At 41.1% G+C, this 15,864-nt stretch overlaps 2 protein-coding genes and 1 long non-coding RNA gene across 3 annotated transcripts; 1 reads left to right on the top strand and 2 right to left on the bottom strand.

Moving 5' to 3' along the window:
- The first annotated feature begins 958 nt into the window (after window positions 1-958).
- On the top strand, window positions 959-3,645 carry LOC111981080 (cytohesin-4). The gene is made up of 9 exons (XM_024012219.3): window positions 959-1,044; window positions 1,200-1,280; window positions 1,403-1,515; window positions 1,726-1,874; window positions 1,992-2,103; window positions 2,284-2,360; window positions 2,484-2,555; window positions 2,865-3,013; window positions 3,199-3,645. The coding sequence occupies exons 2-9, from the start codon at window positions 1,207-1,209 to the stop codon at window positions 3,284-3,286; spliced, it is 834 nt and encodes a 277-aa protein (XP_023867987.2). The 5' UTR covers window positions 959-1,044; window positions 1,200-1,206; the 3' UTR covers window positions 3,287-3,645.
- Window positions 3,646-8,567: 4,922 nt separating this feature from the next.
- LOC139029517 (uncharacterized) lies at window positions 8,568-9,617 on the bottom strand. The gene is made up of 4 exons (XR_011481854.1): window positions 9,598-9,617; window positions 9,086-9,507; window positions 8,692-8,746; window positions 8,568-8,634 (listed from the first exon to the last, which is right to left on the bottom strand). It is a non-coding gene; the product is annotated as an uncharacterized lncRNA (long non-coding RNA).
- A 395-nt stretch (window positions 9,618-10,012) lies between these two features.
- LOC111980338 (protein FAM83F) lies at window positions 10,013-15,855 on the bottom strand. The gene is made up of 4 exons (XM_024011061.2): window positions 14,950-15,855; window positions 11,875-12,042; window positions 10,728-10,849; window positions 10,013-10,608 (listed from the first exon to the last, which is right to left on the bottom strand). The coding sequence occupies exons 1-4, from the start codon at window positions 15,418-15,420 to the stop codon at window positions 10,020-10,022; spliced, it is 1,350 nt and encodes a 449-aa protein (XP_023866829.1). The 5' UTR covers window positions 15,421-15,855; the 3' UTR covers window positions 10,013-10,019.
- Between the last annotated feature and the right edge of the window lie 9 nt (window positions 15,856-15,864).

Here is a 15,864-nt window from a genome sequence, read left to right as displayed (position 1 = left end):
CAACACAGCATTAAACTGGACAATACAACATTATATTTAGACAACAAACATTATAAACTAGTAACAACACATTATAACTAACAACACAACATTATAACTAGACAACACAACATTATAACTAGACAATACAACATTATAACTAGACAACACAACATTATAACTAGACAAAAACAAACATTATAATTACACAATAAAACATATAAAAAACAAAACAATAAAAAAACAACATTATAACTAGACATACACAACATTATAACTAGACAATACAACATTATATAACTAGACAATGCAACATTATTAACTAGACAACGAAACATTATAACTAGACAACACAAATGTAACTAGACAACACAACATTATAACTAGACAATACAACATTATAACTAGACAACACCACATTATAACTAGACAACACACACAAATTATAACTAGACAAACACAACATTATAACTAGACAAGCACAACATTATAACCTAGACAATACAACATTATAACTAGACAACACAACATTATAACTAACAACACAACATTATAACTAGACAATACAACATATAACTAGACAATACAACATTATAACTAGACAACAACAAACATTATAACTAGACAACACAAACCCTGGAGAAAAGCCTGTTTTGGTGTGTGCAGAGGCTAGAGATCCAATCAAGCAGATCATTGGTTTCTTTAGCTGGAAGCTCTGCATTGTTTAGATATAAGAAGATATATTGCTTCTGGTGGCTCTCTCAGAATGGCAGACAATGTATACAGAATATTTCATATGTCCATGACCACTACTGCACATCACAGTGCTTTGGACCTCATTATGATTTCTGCTATTTTTTTTATTACACATGCAAGTATGCGATAATGCATTCATATCTTCCAAGTTCAAACATGTTCATTGACTTGTCATGGCCTCTTCCCCCAGGGTATTCAGTACCTGGTTGACAATGACCTGTTGGAGTGGACAGCAGAGGCAGTGGCTGAGTTCCTATACAAAGAGGAAGGACTGAACAAGACAGCCATTGGGRACTTTTTAGGAGAGAGGTACACAATGCTTCTGAACATGACCAGGATAATGATGGCTTTGTTGATGGGGATAATGATGACTTTGTTGATGGCGATAATGATGACTGTCATAACCACTCATTATCTCAATAATCTCCATATCACTGATTTGACTCTTGTTTGTGTTCATGCAGGGAGGAAATGCACCTTCAAACTCTGAAAGCCTTTGTAGAACTACACGAGTTCTCCGACCTGAATCTGGTGCAGGCACTGAGGTTAGTGCTGCGCTACACTGGTGTATCTCTTACACTCATACATGAATATATTCTCATTATTATATTCATTTCCACAGTAAATCCTGTCTGATCCCTGTCTGTTCCCTGGCTCATCCCTGTAGGCAGTTCCTGTGGAGTTTCCGTCTCCCTGGAGAAGCCCAGAAGATTGATAGGATGATGGAGGCATTCGCTACACGCTACTGTGACTGTAATGCAGGGGTCTTCCAGTCAACAGGTACTGTACAGTACTGTAGTGCACAGGAACCAGCCTCCTCTACCATGCTGCTGACTCCCTACACTGACAGATCAGCAAGACAGATGGGGAGGGGGTTGAGGAGTACATTTTGAGGCATATTCAAATCATTTCACAAAGGTGATGCTGATTAAGGATGCAAATACATATCATTGACCCAACAGTAATGAAATGTGTGGGTGTTTCAAACAGACACCTGCTACATCCTGTCCTTTGCCGTCATCATGCTGAACACCAGTCTCCATAACCCCAACGTGAAGGACAAGCCCACTCTGGAGCGCTTCTTCAGTATGAACAGAGGCATCAACAACGGGGGTGACCTGCCCAACGACCTGCTCATGGTGAGTCCTCAGGGGTCAGAGGTCAGGAGTTAACGCCACTCTCAGAATGTGACCCCTATTTGGTTGTTGTTGTCTGTAGCTGTAGTTAACTCTCATCTACTACCTCATTAAATCCAGAAACTCTATGAGAGCATTCGGAACGAGCCRTTCAAAATTCCAGAGGATGATGGGAACGACCTCACACACACCTTCTTCAACCCGGACAGAGAGGGTTGGCTGCTCAAAATGGGTGAGATGATTWGCAATATMAYTASCTGAGRGAATTGTCTTATAATTGTGCCATTACCAAGCATTAAAAATAAGCTTACCACAGAATGATCTGATTTCCTTTATGGAGCGTGTTGGATGGAGAATTTTATGATTAAACGTTTTATTTGTGTAAYGAAATGTWAACYTTTCCTCTCTGCAGGAGGAAGGGTGAAAACATGGAAGAGGCGGTGGTTTATTTTGACAGACAGCTGTCTGTACTACTTTGAGTATACCACAGTGAGTATGCTATACCCCCCTGTCACAGGGTTTGCCAGTAATGGAATTTAGGATAAAAGATGATAGTAGTTACTGCTAAATGATAGTCCTTGACCAAAGCATCGCTCTCTCCTCCTCCCTCAGGATAAAGACCCCATAGGAATCATTCCCCTTGAGAACCTCTGTGTGAGAGAGATAGAAGACTCTATCAAACAGGTACAGTGTATTGCACTGACTGCATATTTCTTTTTACGGTTGATGGCAGTGCCACCTGTTCTATGGTGTTTCAGTCTCATAGTCTGTRCAGAAGTCACATTTACAGAAGCTACTCTCTTAGCTGTCATGGCACAGTATGACTCATAGCCTCCGTATGAGAAAGGAAGGTTTTAACTGGAAGATTAGGAGTAATTAGACCAATATACTWTGGGATCATTTCCTTTTTTGAAAAAAGTTATTACCAGTAATTTGGCTTGGTTATGTGTTTTGTGAACATTTGTATGCATGTGTGTGCTTCTTTGTGAGCAGTATTGTCTAGAGATCTACAACCCCAGAGGGCAGAAGATCAAGGCGTGCAAGACAGAGAACGGAGGCAGGGTGGTGGAGGGGAAACACCAGTCCTACAGGATGAGTGCAGCCACAGCAGATGAGAGAGATGACTGGATAGGCTCCATCAGGTCAGACACCTCAACCCAGGCTTAACACATACCTGTACTACACGCCATACACTTCACAAATGACATCCCAAAGGACAGTTGTGTCCTGGCACCAGGACACAACTGGCAATCAATAGGATAAAGTGAACTTGATGATGATGATCATTTGGACACTTGGCTTATTTTTCTCTCTGTCTTTCCCTCAGAGCAAGTATCACCAAGGATCCCTTCTACGACCTGGTGTCATTGCGCAAGAGGAAAGTCATCAACAACAACAGTGCTTCACAGGACTAAGACATCAGACATGATATAAAGCATCATGGGAATTGAGCCCGGTAATGATCTGTAGAGGTCCCTCTCCGTTACAGCCAGTTTTTTGAAATGCTTGGAAATGATGGACTGGTTCAAGTAAATAGACATGGCGCTTAACGTTACAATGCTGTACAGTACAGCATTAGTGCAATACTGTAACTCAGAATGAAAAAAAATAATTGTGACCTGTGTGTGGTTTAAAGCTGTCAAACCAGAATCTCCCCATACCTCATACTGTAGGTCTAATTTTATGGTTGAAGTTAGTCGCTCGGTCTGTTCAATTACTAATAGAAAGTGATTTCTGTCAATATTTCTTAGAAATAAGAATTTAAAAGTACGTGAGAGAGTTGCAAACCAAAATAAGTGTGTAGCACTGTAAGAATAATGCATCATTCTATAAGGACAGATTTGAACATGTAATGTATAATGCAAAGTTACTAAGATGTAGTTGTACATAGTTATAGTTGATTCTGTACCATAAGCATAGAACAAAGGAAATATCAGGTAAGCATTACGGAAATGCACCACCTTTTCACCTTGCACCAGGCTCAGCGATTTCAGTTCCTAGTAAGCCTCTGTACTACTAGCCTTTTCCTCTCCCAAGCCTATAGAATTCCTGTTACGTGGACACAAATCTTCAACACTGATTCAGTGTTGTGACGTTCTTTCATTATCTTAGAGGCATTGTATAAATATTTTTKTAAATATGTATGGATTTATTTTTCAACTCATAACATACGTATTTTGTAAATACTGTATTATAATAGAAAGTTATTTTGCACATTGCCTTTAAAGTACAGACAGTGATAATACACATGTCTGTATACATGCCTTAATAATGTTGAATAAATAATAAATAATACATACATATTTCATTATAAATATGTGTGTACTTCTTTCACAACAGATGGCAAATAGTAGCAGATTATAATTACATCAAACGGGCCTAAAAAGCGGGACTGAAGACCTTTCTCTTCAGGAAGGCTTTATGTTGATAGCGGTGCTCATTGGTTTCATTGTCCCTTGTAGCTTCAGCTGTGTTCTTTGTTTCAGTTTCCCTGTTCATTTTATATTTATTCTGTATAATGAAATGCGCTTTACAAATGTAATACACCTTCTTCTTMTTATTATTATTATAATCATAAATATCTTAGATATTTACTGAACAAAAATATAGACGCAACATATAAAGTGTTGGTCCCATGTTTCATGAGCTGAAATAAAAGATTGCAGAAAAGTTCAAAATGTTCTACATTTTTATTTTTACAAATTTGTTTACATCCCTGTTAGTGGGCGTTTCTTCTTTGCCAAGACAATCCATCCAACTGACAGGTGGGGCATATCAAGAAGCTGATTAAACAGCATGATCATTACACAGGTGAACCTTGTGCTGGGGACAATAAAAGGCCACTCTAAAATTAGTTACACAACACAATGCCACAGATGTTTCAAATTTTGAGGGAGCATGCAATTGGCATTCTGACTGCAGGAATGTCCACCAGAGCTGTTGCCAGATAATTTAATGCTTGGTTCTCTACCATAAGCCACCTCCAATGTCGTTTTAGAGATTTTAGCAATACGTCCAACCGGCCTCACAACCACAGACCACGTATAACCACACCAGACCAGGACCTCCACATCCGGCTTTTTCACCTGCGGGATCGTCTGAGACCAGCCACCTGGACAGCTGATGAAACTATGGGTTTGCACAACCAAATAATTTCTGCACAAACTGTCAGAAACCATCTTAGGGAAGCTCATCTGCATGTACATCGTCCTCACCAGGGTCTTGACCTGACTACAGTTTGGCATCTTAACCTTCAGTGGTAAATGCTCACCTTCGATGGCCACTGGCACGCTGGAGAAGTGTGCTCTTCACGGATAAATCCCGGTTTCAACTGTACTGGGCAGATGGTAGACAGTGTGTATGGCGTCGTGTGGGTACAGTGCCCCATGGTGGCAGTGGGTTTATGGTATGGGCAGGCATAAGCTATAGACAACGAACACGATTGCATTTTTATCGATGGCAATTTGAATGCACAGAGATGCCGTGACGAGATCCTGAGGCCCATTGTTGTGACATTCATCCGCCACCATCACCTCATGTTTCAGCAGGATAATGCACGGCCACATGTTGCAAGGATCTGTACACAACTCCTGGAAGCTGAAAATGTCCCTGTTCTTCCATGACCTGCATACTAACCAGACATGTCACCCATTGAGCATGAGTTTGGGACGCTCTGGATTGACGTGTCCAACAGCGTGATCCAGTTCCCATTAATATCCAGCAATTTCGCACAGCAGAGGAGTGGGACAACATTCCACAGGCCACAATCAACAGCTTTAAAATCTCTATGCAAAGGAGTCGTGCTGCATGAGGCAAATGGTGGTCACACCAGATTTGATGGTTTTCTGATACACACCCTTACCTTTTCTTAAAAGTATCTGTGACCGACATATGCGTATCTGCATTCCCAATCATGTGAAATCCATAGATTAGGGCGTAATGAATTTATTTCAATTGACTGATTTACTTTTATGAACTGTAACTCAGTAAAATCTTTKAAATTGTTAATTGTTTCGTTTATATTTTTGTTCAGTGTAAAATCGAATTAAGTACAGTTTTAAACAATTTTTATTATTTAGTGATACAAATTTTATCAATCTGATATTGTTCAACACAAATAAGGAAAAACACAAAGATATTATCGAAGAAAACACTATTTGAATTTCTAAAATGTCCAGTAGATGGTGCCAGATTATAATCTGTTGTTGGTTTTCAGTTTTTAATACTTATTAGGTGTCAGAGTTTAATAACCACTCATCAATATGCTTTATGTCTCCCATGATATGGGAAAATATATTTTAGCAACCCAAATGCACAGCTCCTAATGAAGAAACATTGAATCATGTCATGTGGTCATCCTGAGGTACTGTGTATTGAGGTGCTGCGTTTTTTTAGCATCATGTGATGAAGGATGCATCATACCGGCTGTATTTCTCTATTTTGAAAGTTATACATCTTGAAAACCTTTTGGGACTATATCAGCAATGGACTAATGAACCAAATACCAAAATATTGTTTTTGGGTGAGGTTTTCCTTTAAGTGCTGTATTTTTACTGTGAAATGAGGCCTGCACCTGTGGTATGAAAAAAACAAGCATCCTTCCTGTGCACATCAGTTCCTGTGTGTGTGTCTGTCATAGGGCTGTGGTTCTGCTCTGAGGTTACTATAGCCCTTATGCAGATATGAGAGACAAAACATACAGGGATAAGAGTTGATGCAGGGAGTGATACACTAACACTCCCCCCGTGTGACAGCAATATCCATGAAGAGGGCTACTGTAATATACACAGTATGTATATGTTGTAAGTCCTCTCTCACTCAGTTAAATATACAGTACTGTATGTCCACACACAATATACAGTACACCGTTTGAGTGAAGGTACAGTAAGCATAGGCTACAATCTTATGAAACATTTCCCTAAAGCTTTACAGGCAAGAGTGAACCAAAGAAATGTCTATATGCTTTTTGTAAAAGTGAATTCTCGCATAAATGTCTCTTCAAACAAGGTTGGGAATAAAAACACTGATGCACCCAGAGAAAACAAACAAAAAAACAGCTATCAATTGCACTTATTATACCGGCAGCCAAAACATTTGTATACCACCCAAACCATATCTACAACAAGCGGAGCTTATGCATATTCATCCAATTCTTCGACAAATCTACAGATAAGATAGTGATAGGAAATGTTATCTAAAGGTTGCGCAAGAAAAATATGATCATGTCCAAAAACAAAATATCACATGACTGTGGAGAAGAGAACTTGATTTAGCAAAACTATCTACATGTCCTCCGTAAATGATTGCAAAACAAAATACAAAAGTTGTTTTTAATATTATGATTTCATATAAAACAACAGTCACACATCAGAGATAGGAAGTCAGTCAATTACATGAAGTAGGTGTGGTCTCATACATCTTTGGCATTTTTATATACAAGACGTCACACTATAATTTCAATGAGAAAATGTCCTTTGCTCTTTGTAATTGCTATGCATAAAAAATAAGCAAAATACATCTTAGTCCCTATTGCTTCTTTTTTATTAAGATGACAAATATAGCCATGGACCACTGACATGGTTATAATGTCACATAGGTTTAGAGACAATGTATTGTTGCATGTTAACAGCAGAAGYGCGTGATCTGTGTCTGATCTGTTAAAACAACATCCATTATTCAGACACTACACACTCCAGTGGAGATAAGGGCCAGTCCATGRACAATTTAACAAASTGCCCTTGGTAAGGTGATACCTTGTGTGAGAGAAGAGAGCTGATCACTTTTCCTTCTCCATAGTAACCTGAAGGATAGACACATTCAGAATACATCTATACCTGGGATAGATGTGTTTTTAACGCCATCCATTTATTTAGGTTCAAAAGCTGCTGTTTCAATGACAGTGATACAGAGAAGAGCAATACAACATGTTGATTTCTTATGACATGTGAGCAGTAACATAAGATCAGTTTTCAAGCATCGAATGACTGACCGATCATGTCTGTACTGGCATTTCCCTGACACAGGTGGTGAATGCCATCTGAGAYGGGCAGGACTCAGGAGACACTCACTGGTATGTGGCATCAAATCACTCCTGCTAAACAACAACATTAGGCTCATATTAAAGGAACAGCGGGTCTGGCATTGAAGACTCTCACTACTCTAACTGATAAGGCAGTGGCGGTCCACACAGTCTCACACCAAGTCTCACTAAGGAACATTACAGTAGTTCATAGAATGAGCAGCACATGTAATTACTATACTCCTGCCATGGCATGTCATTACTACACTCCTGCCATGGCATGTCATTACTACACTCCTGCCATGATATGCAATTACTATACTCCTGTCATGACATCTAATCACCATAATCCTGCCATGACATGTCATTACTATACTCCTGCCATGACATGTCATTACTATACTCCTGCCAATGACAGGCAAACTTACGATACTCTTGCCATGACATGTAATCACTATACTCCTGCCATGACATGTCAATTTACTATACTCCTGCCATGGCATGAAATCACTATACTCCTGCCATGGCATGACATCACCATACTCCGCCATGACATGTACATTACTATACCGCCATGACATGTCATTACTATACTCCTGCCATGCATTGAATCACCATACTTCTGCCATGACATGTAAACTATACTCCCGCATACATGCATTACTAACTCACCGCCATGCATGTCATTACTATACTCCTGCCATGACATGTCATTACTATACTCCTGCCATGACATGTCTATGACTATACTCCTGCCATGACATGTCATCTACTATCCTCCTGGCCATGCCATGTAATCACCATACTCCTGCCATGACATGTCATTACTATACTCCTGCCATGACATGATCTCTGACTATACTCCTGCCATGCATGTCATCACTATCCTCCTGCCATGCATGTAATCACCATACTCCTGCCATGACATTTCATTACTATACTCCTGCCATGACATGTCATTACTATACTCCTGCCATGACATTAAGCACTATACTCCTGCCATGCATGATAATCACCATACTCCTGCCATGACATGTAATACTCTACTCATGCCATGACATCACTATACTCCTGCCATGACATCATTACTATACTCCTGCCATGATAATGACATCACTATACTCCTGCCATGACATATTACTATACTCCTGCCATGACATTGTCATTAATATACTCCTGCCATGACATGCATTACATACTCCTGCCATGACATGTAATCACTATACTCCTGCCATGGATGTAATCACCATACTCCTGCATGACATGTAATCACTCTACTCATGCCATGACATCACTATACTCCTGCCATGACATGCACTTACTATACTCCTGCCATGACATGTAATCACCATACCCCCATGAATGAAATCACCATACTCCTGCCATGACAATTCATTACTATACTCCTGCCATGACATGTCAATACTATACTCCTGCCATGGCATGTCATTACTATACTTCTGCCATGGCATGTCATACTATACTCCATCTAATACTGCATCTGATACTGGCAATTACTTCAAATGTCCTCTGTCTCTGTCTCTCCCAGCTGATCCTGTCCTCCCTCTCTTCATCTCAGGACTGAATGCAGTTCCTCTGGAAGGCTTCTGGTGTTCCCTTTCCTAGAGGGAAAGGAAAAAAGAATGGATGAGCCAACAAACAACAACAACTCTCAAATGAAAACCACAAATGGTAGAATATAACAACATACCGTCATCCTCTCCTTTTGAGGGTCATTAGAGACATACTTCTTTGAGGCAGTTTTGAAGGCTTTTTGTTCTTAATTTCAACAGGGACGGTTTCTCTACAATCTCAATGAGTCCTCAGTGCAGTGCTATTCGCTCTGAGACTTTGCGGGTAGAGGAGGGTTTTGGCGGGTCGGGAAGGGGTTTGGGCGGGTTAGAGGGAGGGTGTTGAGTGGGTAGGGAGGGTTTGGGTTGCGAGGGAGGGGGTTGGTGTGGTAAGGAGGGGGTTGGGTGTAGGGGAGGGGTTGGGCGTGTAGAGGGGTTGTCGATGGGCAAGGAGGGGGTTGGGCGGCTAGGGAGGAGTTGGGTGGACTAGGGTGGGGTTGGGCAGCTAGGAGGGTTTGCAGGTGGAGAGGAGGGTTTGAAGTAGTGCCCCATCCTCCTCTATAGTTCTCTTGTTGTATGCGATCCTCTGCCTTTCAGGAAGAGCCTGAAAGAACTGCGTTGTTTCTTTCCACCTAAGGCCTGGCGCTTCTGCRAACCTCCCTTCCCATCCTCCTCATCCTCCACAGGAGAACTGGGGGWCTTCGYAGTGACCTTGTCCAGTTCCACACTACTGCCCCCTTTGGCATGGAGTAGCGTCGACAGTCCGTTCCGTTCGAGTCCACCGCCCAGTGAGTCTCTGAGTGTGGAGAGGTCCTGTAAGGACCCAGTGAGCCCGAGACTGTTCCCCACCACCAGAGAATACTTAGGGTTGTGGTATTTATGTGCAGGCACCCTCTGGTCAGCCTGCCCCCGAGAGTCCCCTAGAGACACCTGGAAACGGGAGGTRGACATCAACAGGGGCTTGGGGACCACCACCTTCCGTACCGGCGCAGGCATGGGAGGCTTGGTAATGTGGAACTCCTTGTAAAGGTCCACATTCTCAGATACAGCATACATTTCCCTGAAGTCATTGTCRAAGAAGTCCACCACCTGCCCAGACATTACTGTGATGGTGTTCCTGTCCATCCTAGAGGAGCTCCATGTGAAGCTGGAGATGACAGAACAAGAGAGTGAGACACAGACTCAAAGCTCAAAGAGTAGGTCAAATCATGTTTGCTCTGGCTGAATGAATGTGAGTGGAAGTGTATGACTGAGAAAATGACTGACCTGTAAGAGCCAAACATAACCTTTTCTCCGTCCACCAGCATGTATTTGGAGCACAGAGAGCCGGGCAGCCTGCCAAATGACAGGGCCAGCCCAGAACCTTTCACCGTTCGCACACGCAGGTTCTGAAAGAGTCACACAGATACTGAGTTAGACAGGTGCCCTTATTACAGTATAAACCATGAGTCAGTGACTATCAGACTTCCAAGTACTGAACAGTATCATATCAAACACTAAGGGAAATTGTGCTGTTACCACCCACGACCAAAGTAAACTTTCAAGGTAAGCAAATCCAAAACTGGTGATGCAAGGGTTGAGTTAAACCCCTTGAGTATACAGTCGAGGCAGGTCTATTTACTGAGCAAGGAATGGGAGTGAGTTGGAGAGAGTGAGAAAGACTGTCCGAGACATAAACACAGAAACAGACACGTCAGAAGGATGCTACCCTATGCTGTTAACACTTGTTTGGTCAAGGATCAAGTTCCACAGGTCTGGATTGTTTTTTGGCTCAATGAACAGCAGTTTCTATGAAAGAACAATGACAGAGTCTCAACACTGGAAGGGCCTTTCAGAGGCTTATCAACTGACACCACACACACACACACTAGGTTATCCAGCATTCCATATAAAATAGGCTAGATCTACTGCACAAGCTTCTGTCTACATAGATCAACATCTACAGATGTAGGATCTTAATTTGATCACCATGTTGCAGGAGAACTTTCCTGGCATTTTTAACTTGTGGTGTATTTGAGGTTTAAAGAGGCTTCTGAAGTTTGTAATTTCCACTTTGAAATGTCAGACTTGATTTTCCCTTATGAAAAATGTATCAACCCATACAAAAATGCCCATGAATCCTAATCCACATAATAATTCCCATTTCCTGTTGCTGCAGGATTATTTTCCTGCTGTAGCAATCTGGTTCAAATTAAGATCCTACACCAGTATAGACAGTGTGCTAATATGGGTGATAATAAAAGAATAGGCCAGAGGAATATTCTGCCTTTTACTGCCAAGAAGTTGTGGCTGCACTTTCATTTTACGTGACACTCTGCTAATTACCTAGTAATGACATGGTAATACCATAGCTAAGTATTACTTGTTCCTGTTTGTATGTTGCCTACTGCATGCCAAAGCATCCCTGTCTTACCCGTAGATGCAGAGCAGTGATCTGTAAACGAGTGCACATATCCAGGAAGTGGGGCATACCACAAGCCTCCAGTATGATGTACACAGCCACCCCTCGTCTCTGTGCTGCGTCCAATAGGTCCTGAAGGATCTGCAGGTCTGTAAGGTGGTCCATGACCACGGCTACTACCTGAGGATCACACATAGGAACGTTAGAGGAAGAACAGAGGGGGATGATATCTCTGAGTCAAATCAAATTGTATTTGTAACATGTGCCGAATACAACAGGTGTAGTAGACCTTACCGTGAAATGCTTACTTGCAAACCTTTAACCAACAATTCAGTTCAAGAAATAGAGTTAAGAAAATATTTACTAAATAAACTAAAGTGAGATTTTTTTTATAGTAATCTAAAAGTAACACAAGAAAATGACATAACAATAACGAGACGAAATACAGGGGGTGGATTTGAAGGACTCAAAGCAGGAGATTTATGGTTCAATTGCTGGAGTAAGATTAGAATCTCCCTAATTAACTGGAAAAACAAGTTGAACTGAAATGTCAAGATTTATTTTCTTATGACAAATTTTCCACTTCAATCCAAACAGAAGTATGTCAAAATATTTGAGAGGCTTGAGGTGACTGATAAATCTGATGAATAATACCAGACTAGTTGATATTTACAAAGATCAAGCTAGAGAGGACAGAGGAAAGGCAAAAGTATAAATTCAATAAATAACCCCGACACCTCACACATGCGTGCGCACACACGATCATATACACACACACACAGACACACACACAACCACACACACACAGACACACACACAGACACACACACAACCACACAGTTATTGAAATGTAAATCCTATAATCCTTGAATGGCATTCGTTTAGGTAAAAACAGAGCTGGTTGTCTTTCAGGAGCACAGACTTTGCATGTGAAGAAATGTGAGCACTGGTGCATTACTATGACCTAGTCCTGTACCACACTAGGATAGGGCAGTGTAATGCTCTCTGCCTCATGCTGACAGTGGTAAAGGAGTGGTGATGACAAAGTATTGGACAGTGAAGGCCTTGTTATAGTAAGGCTAGAGTCACTTCCTGGCTCGTCCTTTATTTTCTATTAATTTATCTTTATTTTAACAGGCAGGTCAATTTAGAACAAATTCGTATTTACAATGACGGCCTGTCATGATTTCAGTTTGTTTAGTTCATTGACATACCTAGTCATATGCACACAGAACAGCTGGTCACGGGCTTGTCTTCCCTGTCAGTAGATCATTAACCTGTCTCAAGGAGTGAACAATGACCGCTCATTTGCATTGTTCTCAGTGAAATACCATCTTTTGGTATTTTTTCATTAGTCCACTGTTGAAACAGTCCCACAATATTGTGCATCATCATGATGATGTGGAAAATAACACTTTGCTTCTTGAAAGTTCAATATCTTGAAAACTTGACTGCTGACAAGCAAAACATTTTGGGACTGTGTCAACAGTGGACTAATGAAGAGCCAGACACCGGATATGGACAAGAATCAACTTTGCATGTACGAGGATAAAAAATATTAATATTGAGATTGCATGAATTGGAGATAAAATGTGAATGTAAAGTGAGTATGCGTTATTCCATTGTTCCAGAGAAGTTAACTGTAACCTGGTCAAACACTCCAGTCTCTTATCTGGATTTGGGATACTTATACCCACAGTGTTTTAGCTCAAGTTTGCATGCTTATCTCCTTTCCCTATAGCCGTGTCCTCCTGTGCCAAGCTTAACCCCAGAGTTATGCGTGTTCTTCCTCCTGACATTTAGTCCCGGGCAGCATGACTGACAGGTTACCCAGCCATTTAGAGGCGGTGGGACTCTTGATTGAGTGAGTTGAATTACAGTGGATGTGGGAGGAGAAAGCCTCGTGTGGACGTGTTTTTAAACACTGACGTGAGGCTGGGGAAACGCTTTTGAATGACTTGTTACAGGTTCTGATGTGAAACTGTCTGACATTTAGAACTGTGAAATGTTTGGCCTTTCCAGCTCCTCCACATGTGGCTTCGCTTGTTACAACATCCCTATCTACTGCATGTGTTCCATCCAGTTAGAGATCTACTGTGAACATTCATTTCAAAACTTCTGTTAACTGTTGATAATTCCTTGTAGAACGTAATGACGTGATGAAGGGGAAATGAAGATGATTGAGATTACCACATCAGTGTTCTATATCTATGATAATAACAGCATAACATAAATCAATAGTCAATAATCAACAATGGTCAATTATGTCATCGTTTCATTTCATAATAAAATCWAAATAGAAGTAGATGTTTTACATTGTTGCTAATCGCCTTGGTTCATTTTACAGTACGACTCCTCAAGTAAGACTCCTCAGATGAGCAAGGACCTGGCTGTCCTAAGCCTTAAGGACACACATCTCTTGTTGAATTCACATGACTGCCAAAGTCAAGGGGTGTGAATACTTTCTGAGGGCACTGTAGGTCAATGAAGAACAATTAGACACGTTCCCCTTTCTCTATTTTTTCTTTTTTTACCTTTATTTAACTAGGCAAGTCAGTTAAGAACCAGTTCTTATTTACAATGACGGCCTAGGAACAGCCTTGTTCAGGGGCAGAACGACAGATTTTTACCTTGTGAGCTCGGGATTCGATCTAGCAACCTTTCGGTTACTGGTCCAATGCTCTAAGCACCAGGCAGGTAGCCAAGCAGGTAATAAAACCTCATGTCAAAAAAGGGAGTTTGTTGTCACAAGGCCTAGGTAGCGAGTGTAGTAACTACACTGACAAATTCAGATCTGATAAATAGGCCACTAGAACTGACACTAACTATTCTATGTAGTGTTGAGAAGTTTACATTAAATTAACAGAACCCATTTTATAACTTGTCAAGATGAAGAACACAAATGCATGATTCGGGGTCATGCTGACTCAGGATTCAAAGTAATTTGTAAACTGTTCTGAGCTACAAAGAATGAGGGGGAACAATGTGAGGGCATCACTCAATAATTTAGGGCAGAGAATAAATTATGTAAACTATGTTATTCACGTGTAATATGCTGTTATCAATTTATATTAGAACTGGAATTACCTTGTTAGATTCTTGAATGAGTCTCCTGACAACCTCTTTTATATGGGGCCCCTTGTTTTTGGGTGGGTGCGTGTGCACGGATACTCGMGTRACACCTTTATARAAACTAGTGCTGCCTGGCCAGCCGATGTCAAGCGGCGGGACATCCGTGTCCGACATCTGAGGCCAGTATGTGGAGTGGACCCCCGAGTCTGCATTGGACTCCTGAGCCTTTTCGTATTCGCCCTTCTCGGWCTCACTATCYGAATCATATTCATCAAAAGTTTTTCGAATMCATTTAATCTCGYGRGCGGATAGAAAGTCTCTGACGTTGTCCTCTTTCAGTCGCATCTTGAACGCGCCATCACCGTTCTTCAATAGTTGCTCGAGCGCGGCTCGCTGCTCCTCGCAGTAGTAGAATTCTGCTTTGGATTCGGGTATCTTTTCGTTGACATGATCTTCGTCCATGCACAGAAGCTGAGACTCGGCCATAGCAGCGGTATCCGGAATTTTTCCAACCGTTAATTCTTCCTTCCCCCGCAGTTCTCCGTAGCATACACCTTTACCTGTATTGGGCGCGTACACAGGTGACGTTCAAGAGGTAGGGGGAGGAGTTCTAAACTGTTAAAATCTAGTTCAAATGTCAAGTTTTATTGTCACGTGCACAAGAACAGTGAAATGGCTTTCTTGCAAACTCTTTCCCAACAATGCAGTAATCAATATAAGTACTATTTACTTACTATAAAACAAAGAAAAATTATCACAAAATAGCAAAGACGGCAACCACACAGTACGGCGCCATCTTTGTGTGTGGTTGAGGTAATTCTTGCATGGAGAATGTGATTATTTTGAATTTCCATAAAGGCCAACCAAGAATTGAGTGGTGTCATGTAAAGCACATTGATACTGTAGTGTATAGGCTTGTAGGTTTAACAT

The sequence above is a fragment of the Salvelinus sp. IW2-2015 genome, linkage group LG20 (genome assembly GCF_002910315.2).
Source record: "Salvelinus sp. IW2-2015 linkage group LG20, ASM291031v2, whole genome shotgun sequence".
NCBI lineage: Eukaryota > Metazoa > Chordata > Actinopteri > Salmoniformes > Salmonidae > Salvelinus > Salvelinus sp. IW2-2015.
The sequence above is the reverse complement of the archived record's forward strand: the minus strand, read 5'-3'. Positions and strand labels throughout refer to the sequence as shown.